The 14994-nt window shown below is 38.1% G+C and overlaps 1 protein-coding gene across 1 annotated transcript in view; it reads left to right on the top strand.

The window, feature by feature from the left end:
- The window catches only part of LCP2 (lymphocyte cytosolic protein 2), a 31525-nt gene that overhangs the window by 9609 nt on the left and 6922 nt on the right, over positions 1–14994 (top strand). The window contains exons 4-16 of the mRNA XM_068417264.1: positions 4184–4249; positions 5137–5168; positions 6006–6040; positions 7403–7601; positions 8358–8458; positions 9718–9787; positions 9999–10082; positions 10844–10869; positions 10961–10980; positions 11087–11191; positions 12099–12129; positions 12771–12783; positions 13842–13962. Coding sequence (XP_068273365.1) covers positions 4184–4249; positions 5137–5168; positions 6006–6040; positions 7403–7601; positions 8358–8458; positions 9718–9787; positions 9999–10082; positions 10844–10869; positions 10961–10980; positions 11087–11191; positions 12099–12129; positions 12771–12783; positions 13842–13962 — 903 coding nt within the window. The remainder of the gene's footprint in view (positions 1–4183; positions 4250–5136; positions 5169–6005; positions 6041–7402; positions 7602–8357; positions 8459–9717; positions 9788–9998; positions 10083–10843; positions 10870–10960; positions 10981–11086; positions 11192–12098; positions 12130–12770; positions 12784–13841; positions 13963–14994) is intronic.

The raw sequence follows: 14994 nt of genomic DNA, 5'->3' as shown, positions 1-14994 counted from the left end.
GCACTTTGGAGACCTCATACTGCATGATTGCATGTGGTGGAACCCAGCCTCCAGGTTCCAGACCATGAAGGGTTCTCCCTACTTCACTTGTTCACAGATTTAGTGGAAATCTATGGCCCAGGAGACATTCAGCCATTATCCCAAAGTTATCACATTGCCACAGACCTTTAAGGGGCAGCAACATTTGGGCCAAGTAATCTATTGGTAGGAACACCTAACACATATATTTTCTCCCTTTTCCCACTGAGAAATTAAAATAAATAATTGTGGCATGACCATCAGCTTTAGAGACTGGGTTATCATGAATGTAGCTGTCATCCTAAGTAAGAGATAGCGTCACAGTTGACCTAACAATTTGTTCGGTTATTAATAGCTTAGCTCAGTTGCAACCTGTTTTCTTCAAACATACACTATTCTTAATGCTTGGCATTTTTGTAACAATAGGAAAAACTGTTAAAATCCATAGTGTTATCTTTTTTGTTGAGCTCATTGATATTACTCTTGTACGTGCTATATCTTATGAAAGAACTATTTAAGTTAATATTAATGTCACTAGGTTAACACACACGCCTGAAGCTTCACAAACACACTGCATCCTAAAAGAGTAAGTGGTACGTTGGTGAAACAGGGAAGGGATATGGTATATTTTACACAGAGCAGACATTGAATATCTATCTTAAGTGCTAAATGAAACTCAGACCGAATCATGAGGGTGTAATTAACATTTTGACAATAAATCTAATGAAACAAAAGGCCAATATACAGCTTAAGGGACACATTCTCGTTCAAAATAATGTTGGTGGTTGATACCTGTACCATGCTCTAAACACTGAAGTCAGTCTTGGCCACTCTTGTTGTTTACTATCTTGAGAGAAAACATTTCCAGGTTTTCAGTAAGTCAAGGTACTCATACAGGCTGTTGATCCCTCAGCGGCAGGTGCTGGCAAACCTGAAATTTGAAAATTTCAACTTTGGTCAGAAAGCTTATGGCATATCCCATAGCACTTTCCAGTAATGAAAAGAAGATTAAGTCTGTGGTGCCCTTCTCTTTTATAAAGGTTTGCCTCGGGCAGAGGTGAATGTGTCTCTCAGATGAGATGCTAAAGGTTGTTGAAAAGGTTTAGAACATAACTGACATTCAGTTAGTTTTGAAGCCAACATAATAGTATTGCATCTGCCCAACAGACTTTTCTCAAAGGCCAAAACAAAGACTCCATCACAAACTGTGCTCTTGACAGTGTTCAACATGAAACTATGCAACTTCCTGGTCCTTGAGGACTTTGCCTTCCCTCTCTCTCACCCATCTTACATCCTCTATCCTAATGCAGGTCGAATGCATTCTAATCACGACAATGACGTCTGCAGTTAAGCGAACAAAAGCCAGTTCTGGAGCACTGCGTTGGGGGTTGGTTGTGGGGGTTTTTTTTATTTTCGACTTCCTGCCAGTTTTAAGCTAAAGCGTCTGGTGGAGGCGGTAGAAAGAGAAGTCTGAGTAACATTTTCTGCAAGTGCTGTTGCCTTATCCTCTCCTATCATCCACTCCCACAAGTCAGAAAGCAGTGTGGTTTTGGTACTTCCTTCCTCACATGGCTACACACTCAGCTTCTCAGTGCACCCATCTTCTGTAATAACGCTGCTTGTAAAGTGTAGCCATTCTCAACTTTGCTTTCTTCTAATAACCTCTCTGAGCCATTGGCTTGAAGCATTTCAAATAAACGTGAAGTAAAGATTAGACACTGTATTTTAAGCAACAAATGATTAATTTTTTGGCCGCAAGAGAAGATGAGGGACTTTCTCCTTTCAGTTTTTCCTCAAAAACCAGTTGGTGTAAATCCTCATAGCAGCCAGCCCAGGTTTAGTCCAGAAACCTTCCAAACACTCAGGTCTCATTCATACCTGTCGAAGCCTGAACTGAAAGAATTATTCGCTCTAAACCCAGTGATCTTCATGTTACTTCTTTAGCTGAAAATAAACACAATATTATGAAAGATCCTTCCTCTACCTCTTCTACAACAGAGAATAAGCCACACACAAGTTCTGTAATCCACTCCTCAGCCAAAACACTGGTATACGCAGTGCACTGTTCACCCCAGAATATTTCCTGATGTTTCACGTAGAATTTATTATTCACACGCCAACTTCCTTATCACCTGCAGCAGAAGGAAATATCTTGTGCAGAGAAGTGTTGATTGCATAGGAAAGAAGAGCAAGAGGAGTTCTATGTCTATAACTTCGCATTTTTCTTGGTTTATACAATTTTCTGGGTAATGATGTCAGATTTAGACAGCTGTAATCCTTCTTAAATTATTAACATTTGTGCATAAGCTTATTTCAAAAGAGGCAAGTTTGACAATATTTGCTTCAAATCAGAAAATTGCAAAGTACTGTCTTAAAAAAGAAAACCCAAAAAATATTCTTCCTTTGCCTTTCTATTTTCATACTTGGATCCGTGAGTACGTATCCTTAACTTCAGGTTACCCATCTTCATCCTTCGCAGACAGCACGACCATACTGATCTGAAGTTGCTGATTCTCTGATACTTGCTGGCAGCCTGATCTGTCCCCATAGCATTTTCCATAATCGAACAGAGCAACCCTATGCCCTCAATTTATCTTTTAATCTGAATTACGGTAAAGTAAGGATTAGGAAAGTAACAAGAGCCAGAGAAGGGATATTCAAAATAAGAGAAAGGTTTTTATCATGGTTCAGGATCAAAAAAAAACAGTATGTTTTTGTCAGCTTTTTTTTTTTTTTTAATATTAGATTGCTTGAAAGCTTATCTTCCCCAAGTCGCAGCCCAGAAAAGCAGTTTGACATGAAAGAAATGCACAAATGAGGTCACTTGGAAAAAATTAGGGGATTATTACTGCTGAGTAGCAGAAAAAGACATGAAAGAAGAAGAAAAAATAGAGTGGTAACTGCCTGGCCATAAACAAAGATTTTACAATTCTGATATAAAGTTGATTGACCAGATGTAAGATGAATGGAAACGAATTCTGCACCAGCAAACAAGAAAGATAAGATTTTACAGAATGTAGAATCTGAGATAAACAGGCATATTGAGTTCCTGATTTTTTTTCCATACTACTTTTATTTCCACAATTACTGTCTCTGCTAGACCTAAATAATATAAGCTAGAAGTAAAATGGAGTATTTTTAAGCAGATGTATGTAACCAATTTGCTTTGGTTGTCACAAGACTTTCTCGATGGGACTTTCCTCAAAAAGAAATATTGAGAATTAAGAATTAGACCATGACTCATCATAAGCTTTCTTTGAAACAAAAGCTTTATTTGAAAGAGAATAACCATAGAGGCCAACTTCATTACCAGCAGAGCAGAATTCTGTTGCTCTCAGTGGACTTAATCCTGTTCATCTCAGTAATGACTGTCCTGTAAGCCCAGAGTTGTTCTCAGGGAGTCAGTCAACATAAAACCTCTCAGTCCCAGATGTCTGGGCTGGCTACGGATGCCAGCAATGTTAGCAGCATAAATGCGTGCTCCTGACCGAAACTGTACTCAAGATTCCATTTCATTGGTTGGTATTGACCCTCCTGCTGTATACAAACTGCACATGAGCGATGACAAACACATCCACTTGGAAAAATCTCTCTAGACATACAGCTATAGTCTTCATATGTTCCATGAATATTTCTGACCTGCCCTGAAAATGTGTTATAACACGGAATTAAATCAACCTTTTCACCTTCTTTACTGGAGGGATTCTGAATTAGGTACATCTCGGTTGCAGAGGGAGGGAGACAAAAGGAGTAGAGAGTAGACACAGGGCACATTTAATCCCTGCTTTTGCAACCATCAGCTTGGTAGAAGCATTCTACCTTTTCCATGCAAAATAATACAAATGCAATCGCCATTATTTAAAGCAGTTCTAGTCCATGATGTCTACCACACCCAAAGTTTCTAAGGCTTGCTGGGTTTAATGTTTATTTTTAAACTTGATCCAACAATATGGTTTTTTATCTGTGTAAAATGTCTAGTTTTCAATTGGATATGCTCTAGTGCAACTTTGCAGTAAGATGATAAATTCAATATTCTTACTGCAGAGTAAATAATAATTCTGAATTACTAAATTTAATTTAGTAAATATTGAGGGAAGCAGCTAAGAAAACGACTGACAAGTTTCAAGGAATTTTTCTAAACTATTTTTGTGTTTCTTTTAAATAGAATTGTAAGTAAATTAAGCCAAGAAATAAACAGAAATGAAGGAAGGCTATCATTCTTTCCAAAATGGTAAGTAAAACAGCTCAGCTTTCTTTTTCAAAGCTTTCAGATATGTCTTTTCTGGACTGTTTTCCATTTGAACAATAACACCTGGGTAAGAGTGACATCCTGGAAAGTATATAAAACAAAACTGTTTTGTTAATGTCATCTGTTAAGAATAGCAAAGCCCGAGCCGAGAACACCCCAGATACTTCTGCCACATCCAAAACCAAGTAACATAAATTTAATACCACTTTCCACCTGAGTAAATTAATCTTTAGGAATGCTATAAAGCCTAGGCACATATTATTGCATTAATAAATCATCATTAATGCATTTCACAGACCTATGCATCGTTACATTTTTTAATACTTTATGACTTATAATTGAATATAATATTTTTGCAAAAGAAAAAGCAAAAATTGCAAGAACATTGCATGAGAAAAGAACAATTTATATTCATATACAATGAAAATCTCAGTCTAGTCTACACAATGTGGTTTTACATCATCTGATAACGTGATTTTACACCTTTGCATTAGCTAGAGTTCGAAACTAGAAGTGAAAACCATAAAATATTTATCAACCCTACAAATATTTATGAACTTGACTTTCAGCAGCTTGAATGGAATTAGTGAAGAACGTTTCTATTTTCAGGACTGAGCCCCCTTGTTTCTAAACCTTCGACCTCCCTGACCTGAATTTTTTTCAGGACAGTTTAGCATACATTAGGATCCTATATGTGAAATATGAAGTAGTGTGGTTTTGGCATTTTGGGTAGAGTTAGACTCATCTATATAAACTCCATTCTACAGTTAAAGCCAACCATTACCTTTTTTTGCAATAGATTTTAGTATGCTTCAAACATTTAAGAATTGCAAATGGAAGGAATTTATTTTTTTGTATCTTTGTTGTAGGGGCCAAACACAAAAATGTCCTGAAAATCCAGGTAAGTGTGTACTGGCAGAGAGTCTCTTAACAACAAAAAGCGTTTAAAAATATTAAAATATTAATTTAATCCTTGCAGGGTAAAGTAAATGGGGGGGGGGGGGGTTGGGTGGGGCAAAACACAAACAGGAAAACATGAGAGAACCAAGAAGTCGCAAAAAGAATAGAGCAGTTACATGGGAACAAGTAAGGAAAAATATTTTTAAAATAGAAAAGATGATGAAGAAAGGCAAGAGCAGAGACATTTACATGTACTTCCCCAAACTGCCTTTCTTTAACGCAATACATAGTATCAGTGCTTATGTATTTCTGTTCCAACACCTCTGCCCCCTGCCCCTACTCCTAGCAGCACCCTCTATTAGACAGGTAAGCTTCTAGATGTCTGCCATGTTCCACATTTTTATTTCAATTATTCTTGTAACAGGCCAAGAGCACTTAAAACTTCTGCAAGCTACCATATTCCCCCAGTCCTACTGAAATTAAAAAACCTTTTGATATGAAAGCTAAAATAGTATTAAACAAAGAGATAAGAAGTCTGTGCTTATTCTGAAAGCATTCTACTTCAAATAATATTTAAAACTGGAAGTGTAGGACAAACTTGAAGTGACAGCACATATCTCACCCAAGGACAATTATACTCTCTGTTTTGAATCAGAACGTTATTTGTCATACCTTTCATGCCTGCCTGCCTGCCTTTGAAAGACCTCCCTTGCTCCTGTGACATAGTATTGTGGTTCAGAACTGATCTGGGATTTGTTGTGTCCTTTTTGTCAAGTTATGTCTTGATAGTTTAAAGTTGTACACGCTAAGAAGCCTGTGGTTATGCTTCTTCACACAGGATACAGTCAAGAAGACGGTGGCTGGTCTTCATTTGTGAGTATCAGGATTAACAAAACCTGCTGGTTGCATGGCTTACCTCTTCTGTCAGGTCTGTCAGTTCTTGCGTTATCTACTTCAGGCAGCACGGATGGAGTGAGCAATGACAGGGTGTTAGGATGAGGAGAAAGAGAAGCAGGAGCAGGAATGACTGGTGTAGCTGCATACAAATTTCTTTGCTGAGAAAAGGGTCTCTCCTGGTAATGCAAGGCAGAGCTTCAGAACAGCAGTCCTACACCACTGGCTCCAGCAGAAGCTCGCAGCCTACGACCAGGTCTCCACAGAACTTTTGCTGAATTTTACATGCCTATTGCAAGCTCTTACAAGAGGTGGCTAGCAAAGGAAAGGTTGCTATGTTATTCAATGGCAAATCCTTGCCATATTATTCTCTAGAGTTGATTTGTTGAAGAATCTAATTTTTTGAAGCCAACTAGACGGCAAAAGTTCCTTTTGCCTTTTGGCACAGAAAACACATTGGCAAACGCCATTAGATGAAGCACACACAACGCAGCTAAATGAATAAGCTGACTGATGCACAGTCCGGCTTTATGAAGACCTCTTACATTGACAACTGCCTATGGTTTTTTTTGCAAAAAATGAAGAGGGATTTTTAAAACCCACTTGCTACTAAGTTTGCAGGAGATTTGCTGCTATTTTAGGAGCACAAAAGGTAAAAGTAACCACCTATAGAGCACCTGGGCTCTGTGTCAATACAGAGCTAGTCTGGAACTTTCAGCCAAGGTACCAATGACAAGTTGAACATTCTTTCTCGTGTAGGCCTTGGTGGATTGCACAGAAGCTATGTGCAATGCCCACTGCCATATTTTCACTGTGATCTTCCTAGGTCCTGCAAGTTGTGTGAAGCTGCTTTGGTTCTGGTTAGGGGAGGGCACCAAGACCCATATCAAAGACCTCATTTTTTCTGAAGCATTTTTAAATAGTGGAGTTGCAGGCTGTAGAGTACATGCTATTAAGTAAGAACGAGCATCAACAGCCATCATCTGCTGCTCCAGTGTGTTTCTAGGAAGCACGGAATTGTTTGCTGGTGCCTTGTCTGTTATCTGAAACAAAGGCACTGTGCATTTCAATAAGCTATCACCATATCTTGACCTTCCACTGCAGTTACTGTTATAAAATGATACTCGTTTCCTATCTTAAGCTGTTGAGTGCTGTATGCATTAATAAAATACTGCTTCCTTTCCCCATTTTATTTCAACTGAGAATTTTTTCACTCACACTGATTTTAAAAACTTGATATCCTCCAGAGTGAAAAAATACCACAGTGAAAGACCACAAGGAAATTGCACTGCAGTGTTTAGTATCCTGTTACAGCATCCATCTTCTATGTACATTTGCCAGGATGAAGATGATGACTATGAAAGCCCTGATGATGACCAGGAAAAGGAAGATGACGCTGACTATGAATCACCGACAGAAGAACCTGAGGAAGCAGAACATGACAGTGATGGTTATGAGCCACCTCCATCCAATAATGATGAAGCACACCATAATGTCATATTTCCTGCCAAGTCACTTGCAAACAACACAGATTACATAGGTAATTACTAAAAATTAAGTGTTATTAATAATTTTTAAATTATATTTTCACATATTATCAGCTACATTTTAGATGGCTGGTAATGGAATATAGAAGTTTTTTCCTTGAAGTCAACGGTGTAGTTTATGAACAGGATTTAGTGACACAGACTTACAGCATGTTGGTGGCTTTGTGACTTTTAAAGCTAGATTTTCTACTTCAGACAAGTTCTCTTGGATTAGTTTCATGAGATGTGTGCATTATTTGGCCTTTGGTTTGAATCTGCATGAAGTTAAACACACGCACATACTGTATTGGCTTTAGTAGTGCAACCTTGAACAGAGCAAGTTGTCACAACAGTGGCAAAAACTCTAGTGAAAACTGGGAAAAGAAAGGGATCAGCCTTCTGTGCCTGACACTGTTTTATGTCTGATTCTTCAGTGGCCTGCAGCTGTGGAGTCCAATACAGGAGTAAACCTGCCATTTAATCTGGCTGGTGTTTCACACAGTCACTGCGCTGCAGTGAATGAAAAGAAATAGTGTGGGCCAACAGACTAGCAGATGGAGTCACCTCACCTCCAAAGGGACACGCGAGCCTGTAACTCCCAATACAACACTGATCACAAAGCAACTGTCCATTATATACTAAAACAAGGCCTTTATGATATATTAAGTATGCAGGTTACTGCAAGGGTTCTTTTCCATAAAGATCTAATGAGAATAAAATAACCAAACTCTTCGTGTAGTTGTTTAGTTTGGCATTTTTGTTTTCTTTAGACAGACCTCCAACAAGTAGACCATCACCTCAGCCTCCAGTACCACCCCAGCGACCTGGCCCATCCCCAGTACCAGCCTCATTTGGGGGAAGAGGTGCTTCTGTATGTTTCTTTCTTAATATTTCACCTATTTACTTTGCCAGCACCTTCTTGTATGTCCAAGTGTAATGCCATTTTTAGTCAGTGTATGTAGAGGAAGAATTTCAGCCATCCAAATAGATTTGAACACTGTTACAGGGTGGCCATTTTTTCATGGAACAATTAAATTTCATGGGACAAATATATTAAATTATTTCACATTACTTGGCTGCTTCTTACACTGGAAATTTGTACCCACTTGTGAATGCCTCTCCCATACATATTATAGATTTGTAATAGATACTTCTTTGTTTCTTTAGTGATATTTATAAAAAGAAAAAAAAGGGTAAATCTTTCCAAGCTCCACTTCTAGCAATTGTCCAATTGAATTAAGACCACATAAAAGTATAAGGGACTGTATAATGAGAATCTTGATGACCCAGATATTTTTCCTTTTTTTTTTTTTTTATCCTGTGCATACTTAAAAATGGAAAGCTATTGTGCTGTTTGCAACTGGCACTATAGGTTCACGGTACGCCAGAACAGATGTACATTAGACCTACCCCTGTACACAAGTAAAGGTAATTTTAGGATGTGATAGAGGGACTGGGTCTGACCCAGTGTCATAGTTCATATATATAAAACACACAGGACTCTTAGGTGTCATGAGCTCTCAGGAGTGCTGTCCTAAATTGCTGCTCTATTTTTTTGGAATAAGAATGAACATCGGAACACATTTGTCTGGAGAAATCTAGGTTTAGATGCAAACATCTTTTACAGCTGCTGACAACACAATGCTGTTTGATCCCAGCTCTCCCGGTAACAAAGAACAGTTCTTTCTCCCCCTGCCTCAGTCAGCAACAGGCAGTAACACAGACCTAATAAATATTTCTCAACTTCAAATTTACATCCCCTAATTTCAACACCAGTTTTCAGAACTAACACCTGCTGCATTGAAGGTGCAAAGATACAACAGCATTGTTGAAGCTCCTGTTTCTTTCCTTTGACAATACTCGTGCCCTCCTCAAAGACAACATCCCACTAGAGTATTTGTTGTGAGACGAAACAGATGGAGGCAATTCTGCATCTAACAGCAAACCACGTATGTAGGTCATTCTTCAGGAGTGTTAACGGCTCCTATCCTTCCTGTGTTGAGCAGAGACCTATTCCTTGTTCTGTGCCAGAGACAAGACTGGCAGACGTGGTGTGGTCGGGTTAATACACTAAAATTAAAACGGAAAGGTGAAGACACACGTTAACCACATGTAAAATATTTGTTTTAGCTGCCAGCTTTTCCTCCTCCACCAAGCAACAACGACTTGAGTAGAGACAGAAATATCAAGCCTTTGAAACGTAAGTACAGCTGGTTTTCTCTTTGTAAAGCTCTTCTCATGGGCTATGAAACACTTCACTTTTGCCTATATCTCCTCAGTTCCACTATCTTCTACCATTTATACAGATGCCTCACTTGTTATTCTAACAAGTAACACCAGTCCGTGGCTATGCAAAATAAAGATATATTGACCCATACCAGCAAATTATCTTACACAGCTTTTGTGTTTAGCCCCAGCTCCTTCTATAGACAGAAGCACAAAACCCCCACTGGATCGCATTGCTCCACCATTTGAAAGAGAAGGCCCAGTATCAGGTCAGTATTTGCTTATGCTAATATCAGTGGGGTTTTTTTAATTATTCAAAATTGTCAGTTTGAATATCATTCATGCAAAAGAACAAGGCCTCAGCCAAACGTACAGTAATCCAATCAATACAAGGTGATCTGCTTACGAATACATAATGTGAGCTGTACTTATAAAGTGCGAGAAATTGTATCTAGAAAGTAGCACCCCTAGCTCAGGACTAGTTGAACAGAAAGACATTATGAGATCCCTGTGCAGTAAAGGTGTGATGTAACACTTAAGCGATCGAACAAGGCGATATTTAGTAGGCTAAAAGAGGAAATACCATTTGCATACAAAGCTAACGAAACTCTGCACACACTACTGTATGTAATTTGGCGCCTAGACTTAAAAGAAAGCTGAGAATGGAAAAAAAAACAGAAAAAAATGGCATTTGTTTCAGACCTGAAAACAATATTTTACACAGAATCTAAAGAGACTACTCTATGATTTTTATTTATTATCTAAACACTTTCATCTGTTATATAATGGCATAAAAGCACCTAGTCATTCAAAGTTCAATCATAGGATACAGGATTGTAAAACATGCCACTTTCTGTTGCAATTTTGCCATCTCTTGCAAAGCCAAAATATTTTTCTGGCTTACATCTCAGGAGGCTGAGTGGTTCAATCTGCAAAATTCACTTTCAATGAAACTTGTTTGTTCCACAGAAAGTTTAATTAATTATCTTAGCTTTCATTTTTGCTAAATGTAAGCTTTTGCTATTTTCAGGGCGGAAGCCAGGCTTGCCTGAAAAGGTAAGGTCTTTTTTGTTTGGTGCTTATTGATGTTTTTCGCCTGTTTTGATACACTTACACATCTTCTTACCTATTCCTTGTTGTTTTACAGCCTCTGACTTCGCAGCTAAGGTAAGAGTTTTGCCTCTGGAAATGAGACTCTCGATGCCAGTATTACCCAGTTATTTCTTAGTAAGCAGCTTTTTGCCTTTATTTCATCATCCTGCTCCTGCTTTAGATCCCTGGGGGAACAGCTGGCAATGATGCCAAAACCTCCTGTCCCACCAAGTGACAGATATGAGAGAGGCAATCCATCTCCTCTAAGAAAGCCAGCCCCTGTAAAGTAAGTGTTAATTTAATTGAAATTTAAAAGGATAAATTAAATTTAATAAAAATATGGCTAAGCAATACAGGATAATATAATTTATTGCTACTGTATGACAGCAGTGTCTGTGGATATCCAAGTTTTGCTTTATGAATATGCATGGGATGTGCTGTAAGCTACAGAAAAGTGTGAATGCAGAAAAAGCTCTCTCCAGCCATATCGGAGACAGCCATTACGTAAGGCATGACTCCAAGTTGCAAAAAGAAATATATGATCCATGTTTTTTCCACCAGATCAAGTTCTTCCTCTAGGGAACATTCTTTCATGAGTTCCACTGCTTTTCTTTTAGGATGTTAGAAACAGAAAGCTTTACTTCCCTACCATTGATTTTACTGGCCTGCAAAATTCCTTCTTACTAGCAAACAGCATTCTCTAGCAGAACTGGATCATTCTCTAGCATTTTCTAGATAACTTGTGGGCTGAACAGTGTGACTGATCTTAAAACAAAATAAGAAAGTAATTGAGATCTGCTAATCAGTCAGGATAATTTAACGAAACAAAGACTGGAAGGCTTATCATGTGCTCCAGCAATGTTGCTAAATACTACAAATGAGTTCAAGACTGGAAGTCTGATGTTTCATCATTGTAAAAACTTGTTTTAAGCTCTAATCTTGTAATCAATTCATCAGACATTTTCCTTGTTGATAGACTCAAGACGGGCTAAGGACTAGCATAATGTCTTAGATCATGGCTGAAAATTAGAATCTTAGATATTTTTATGAGGAAAAAAAATGTTTCTGCATTCATTTGGTCTGTAAAACACTATAAATTCATCTCTTAGTTGAAAATATGGCCTAATGCACACAAAGTGAATGAGTAACATTCTACCTATGATTCATGTTTTGTTTTCTCTGCTTCATTTCAGGCAGGGTTGGCCACCACATAAAAAAAATGAAGTAAGTATAGTCTCAAAGCAAACATTTAAAGGTACAGGGACTACAATAAAATGAAGTACCTGTATAAACTAATAATTCTGGAAAAGGTAAACCTGTTTCTTTTATCAGTTATAATGAATACTCATGGATCTTTCATAGCACATGGTTTCTTTTTAAACAGTTCTATGTCATGCCCACTTTATTCCAAGTACTTTATCTTAGATAACAGGAAGAATAAAGCCAGAAATTTTTTATGACATGGGAGAAGTGATTTTGCTTACCCTAGGTTTTGGGGTTTTTGCAGCTTAAGCTGACCTAAGGATTTCACTTTCTGATAACTCTGAGAGCCTACATTCACTGAAGGAATGAGGGAAGTTTACAACTGCTGAGAGTTTCTGACTACTTTGGGTCAAGATCCATTATGGGACATTGACCTCACAGCTCATTTGTAAATAATAGCTGCACCTTAATGCAAGAACTTTAAAATTATTTGGTGTTGCATGAAGACAGAAACGCCAGCATTTTAGATAAAAGTGACAGTATAGATATTAGAGTCCTTCTATACTAAAGATTCACCAACTTCCAGGTTTTTGTTTTGTAACATATTCCTAAGAACTGTGCTGTAATATATTGCTAATGTTTATTTTCTTTTGGCTCCCCAGGAAGAAGAAGACAGTAAGTATTTCTACAGTGATCTTTAAAACTTAAAGTCTTTCTTTGCCTTAGTTCTAAAAACCAAAAATGATTGCACAGTTGTTTCTTTAGAGCCATTTCAAAATGTCAGGTGGTATCTTCACAGGTTGTAGAATGCTTATAAAGTACCTCATGCAGATTTATACATCAAAGCTGCAAAACACAGGAACTCCATAGCTAATAGCTTCCCTCAGTCAGCCAGTTACAAGACGGAAGGATTTCTTATTTTGAAACACATTACATCATTGTAGAGATTTGTGATCTGCACCCAGCATCGAGCAGCTAGGCATGTAAACCTGGTATCCTCCCAGTTCTCCACAAAACGTTCAGTCAAACCCTGCTGGTACCAATATTCTGTGTGATGTTAATTACTCTAATGAACAGAAGCAGAACTTGTTTCATGTAATAATAGTATTTATAAATGACTTCAGAATCCTCGTTCCTAAAATTAAGCTGGTAAAGTGATGCCGTAACAGAAGCAGAACATTTGGCCAAGTCTCTACAAATCACTGCCCCTAAGACTCCATGAAGAACAGCGCTATTTAAGCTGTGCAGAGTGCAGTTAACCTGTTCCCCTCTTACCCGTAGTTGAGGTCTGAGGACACTGCAGAAATAAAGTGTTTTATTTTATGCTGTTGTTTATGATATGGGAGAAATCACACAAAGGAATGAAGTTCAAAAAGGTAACCTCAAATCCACTATTTAGGAGTAACGTAACAGAGGAGACATGGTTACGTACCACCTTCAGCTCTGCTGCAGTTAAGGTATTTGAACTGCGGCTTATCCAAAACAGAGGTTAGAAAATGTAAATGTTGCTCAAGCCTGTTCCAGTTTCTTTTCTATTTTAATACTTAATTTCAAGTTCGCAGTTGACCATATGAGTTTACAATCTGTAATTAACATATCAAGGACTTTTCATAGAACAGTTTACTCCATTATGTTTATCTAATTAAACAGCAGTAATGTGACAGCTTTTCTTCATTCTACCTCATTTAAGAAAGTCTGACATAAATTTTGTTTCCTTCTCTTCCTCTCCACAGCTGCACCCCAAAGACCAGTGCCACAGCTAAATTTGCCCCCATACAGCTCCAATACATTCCCATCCAAATCTGTCAAGCCTCCACCTAAGCCAGGATCCAACAGTATGCCTGGTGCAGAAAGGTTTGTTTCACCCGTTACTGTGTCATTCCTTTTGAATATCAATCTCTGCAATTTAGCAAATAATAGTATTTATGTGGCTACAGGGTTCTCGGGCAAATGCAAGGTAACTACTTTAAGAGTCCATTATTTTTCAGGCTGTACCCTTGCCTCCACTACTTGCTAATTTGTGTTGTTCCTACTATCAAGGAGAATCCTTCATATAATTGAAGCTCTGTATTCAGTGAAGCAGATAGTGTACACCAGGCAACCAAGAAAAAACGGCAAATCTCTCAGTTTTATGTCAAGGAAGTATTTTAGGGCCTACATGGTACAATGCTTCCGTTCTTTAGACATCCTTCCCATTGCCTGCAGGACTCATCAGAATGACAAGCCCTTTTGGGAAGGGATCATCTTCTACAAAACTATGCAGGCTGTAGGTCAAAGAGGTCCTTCTTTAAAAGGATTCTGCACACTCTAGGAGCCTAAGTGCTAGAGCTGCGACTACGAATTGCTTCAAAACTAAAAAACCCCACAACCGTAGCTGTCTAGAGTTGAATTGGAAAGAATTTCACCACCCTTTTACTAAATTTTACTCTAATGGTTAATAATGCCTATTTAAAATTGTGAACCTTGCTTCAACTATGACTTTTTCTAGCTTCAACTTCCAAATATTAGATTGTCATGTCTTCATTTGCTAGATGGAAAAGCCCTTAATTAAATTTTGATTTCTGATGTAGTGTGCAACAGACTTAGCCTTTGATGAGTTAGAGTGGGCTCCTTCAAAGTACATTTTCTAATATCTGTATTTTTTTAATGGCTCTTTGATGAATCCCTCCCATTTACCATCATCCTTTGGAACTGCTGACACCCCAGTAGAACAAATATTGCAGTAGCAATAGCAAGGTCATATGCAAATATGAACTATTCCTGTGATGAACACTTCTGCTTATATTCAAACAGCGTTGCCTAATTTTGCTATAGCAGAGGCCCCCATTTGGCTGATTCTCTCCCATGTATCACAAATCACGACAGGGTGTTTTTGTTCTGCAAACA

This window comes from Nyctibius grandis, chromosome 22 (assembly GCF_013368605.1).
Source record: "Nyctibius grandis isolate bNycGra1 chromosome 22, bNycGra1.pri, whole genome shotgun sequence".
NCBI classification, from domain to species: Eukaryota; Metazoa; Chordata; class Aves; order Nyctibiiformes; family Nyctibiidae; genus Nyctibius; species Nyctibius grandis.
The sequence above is the reverse complement of the archived record's forward strand: the minus strand, read 5'-3'. Positions and strand labels throughout refer to the sequence as shown.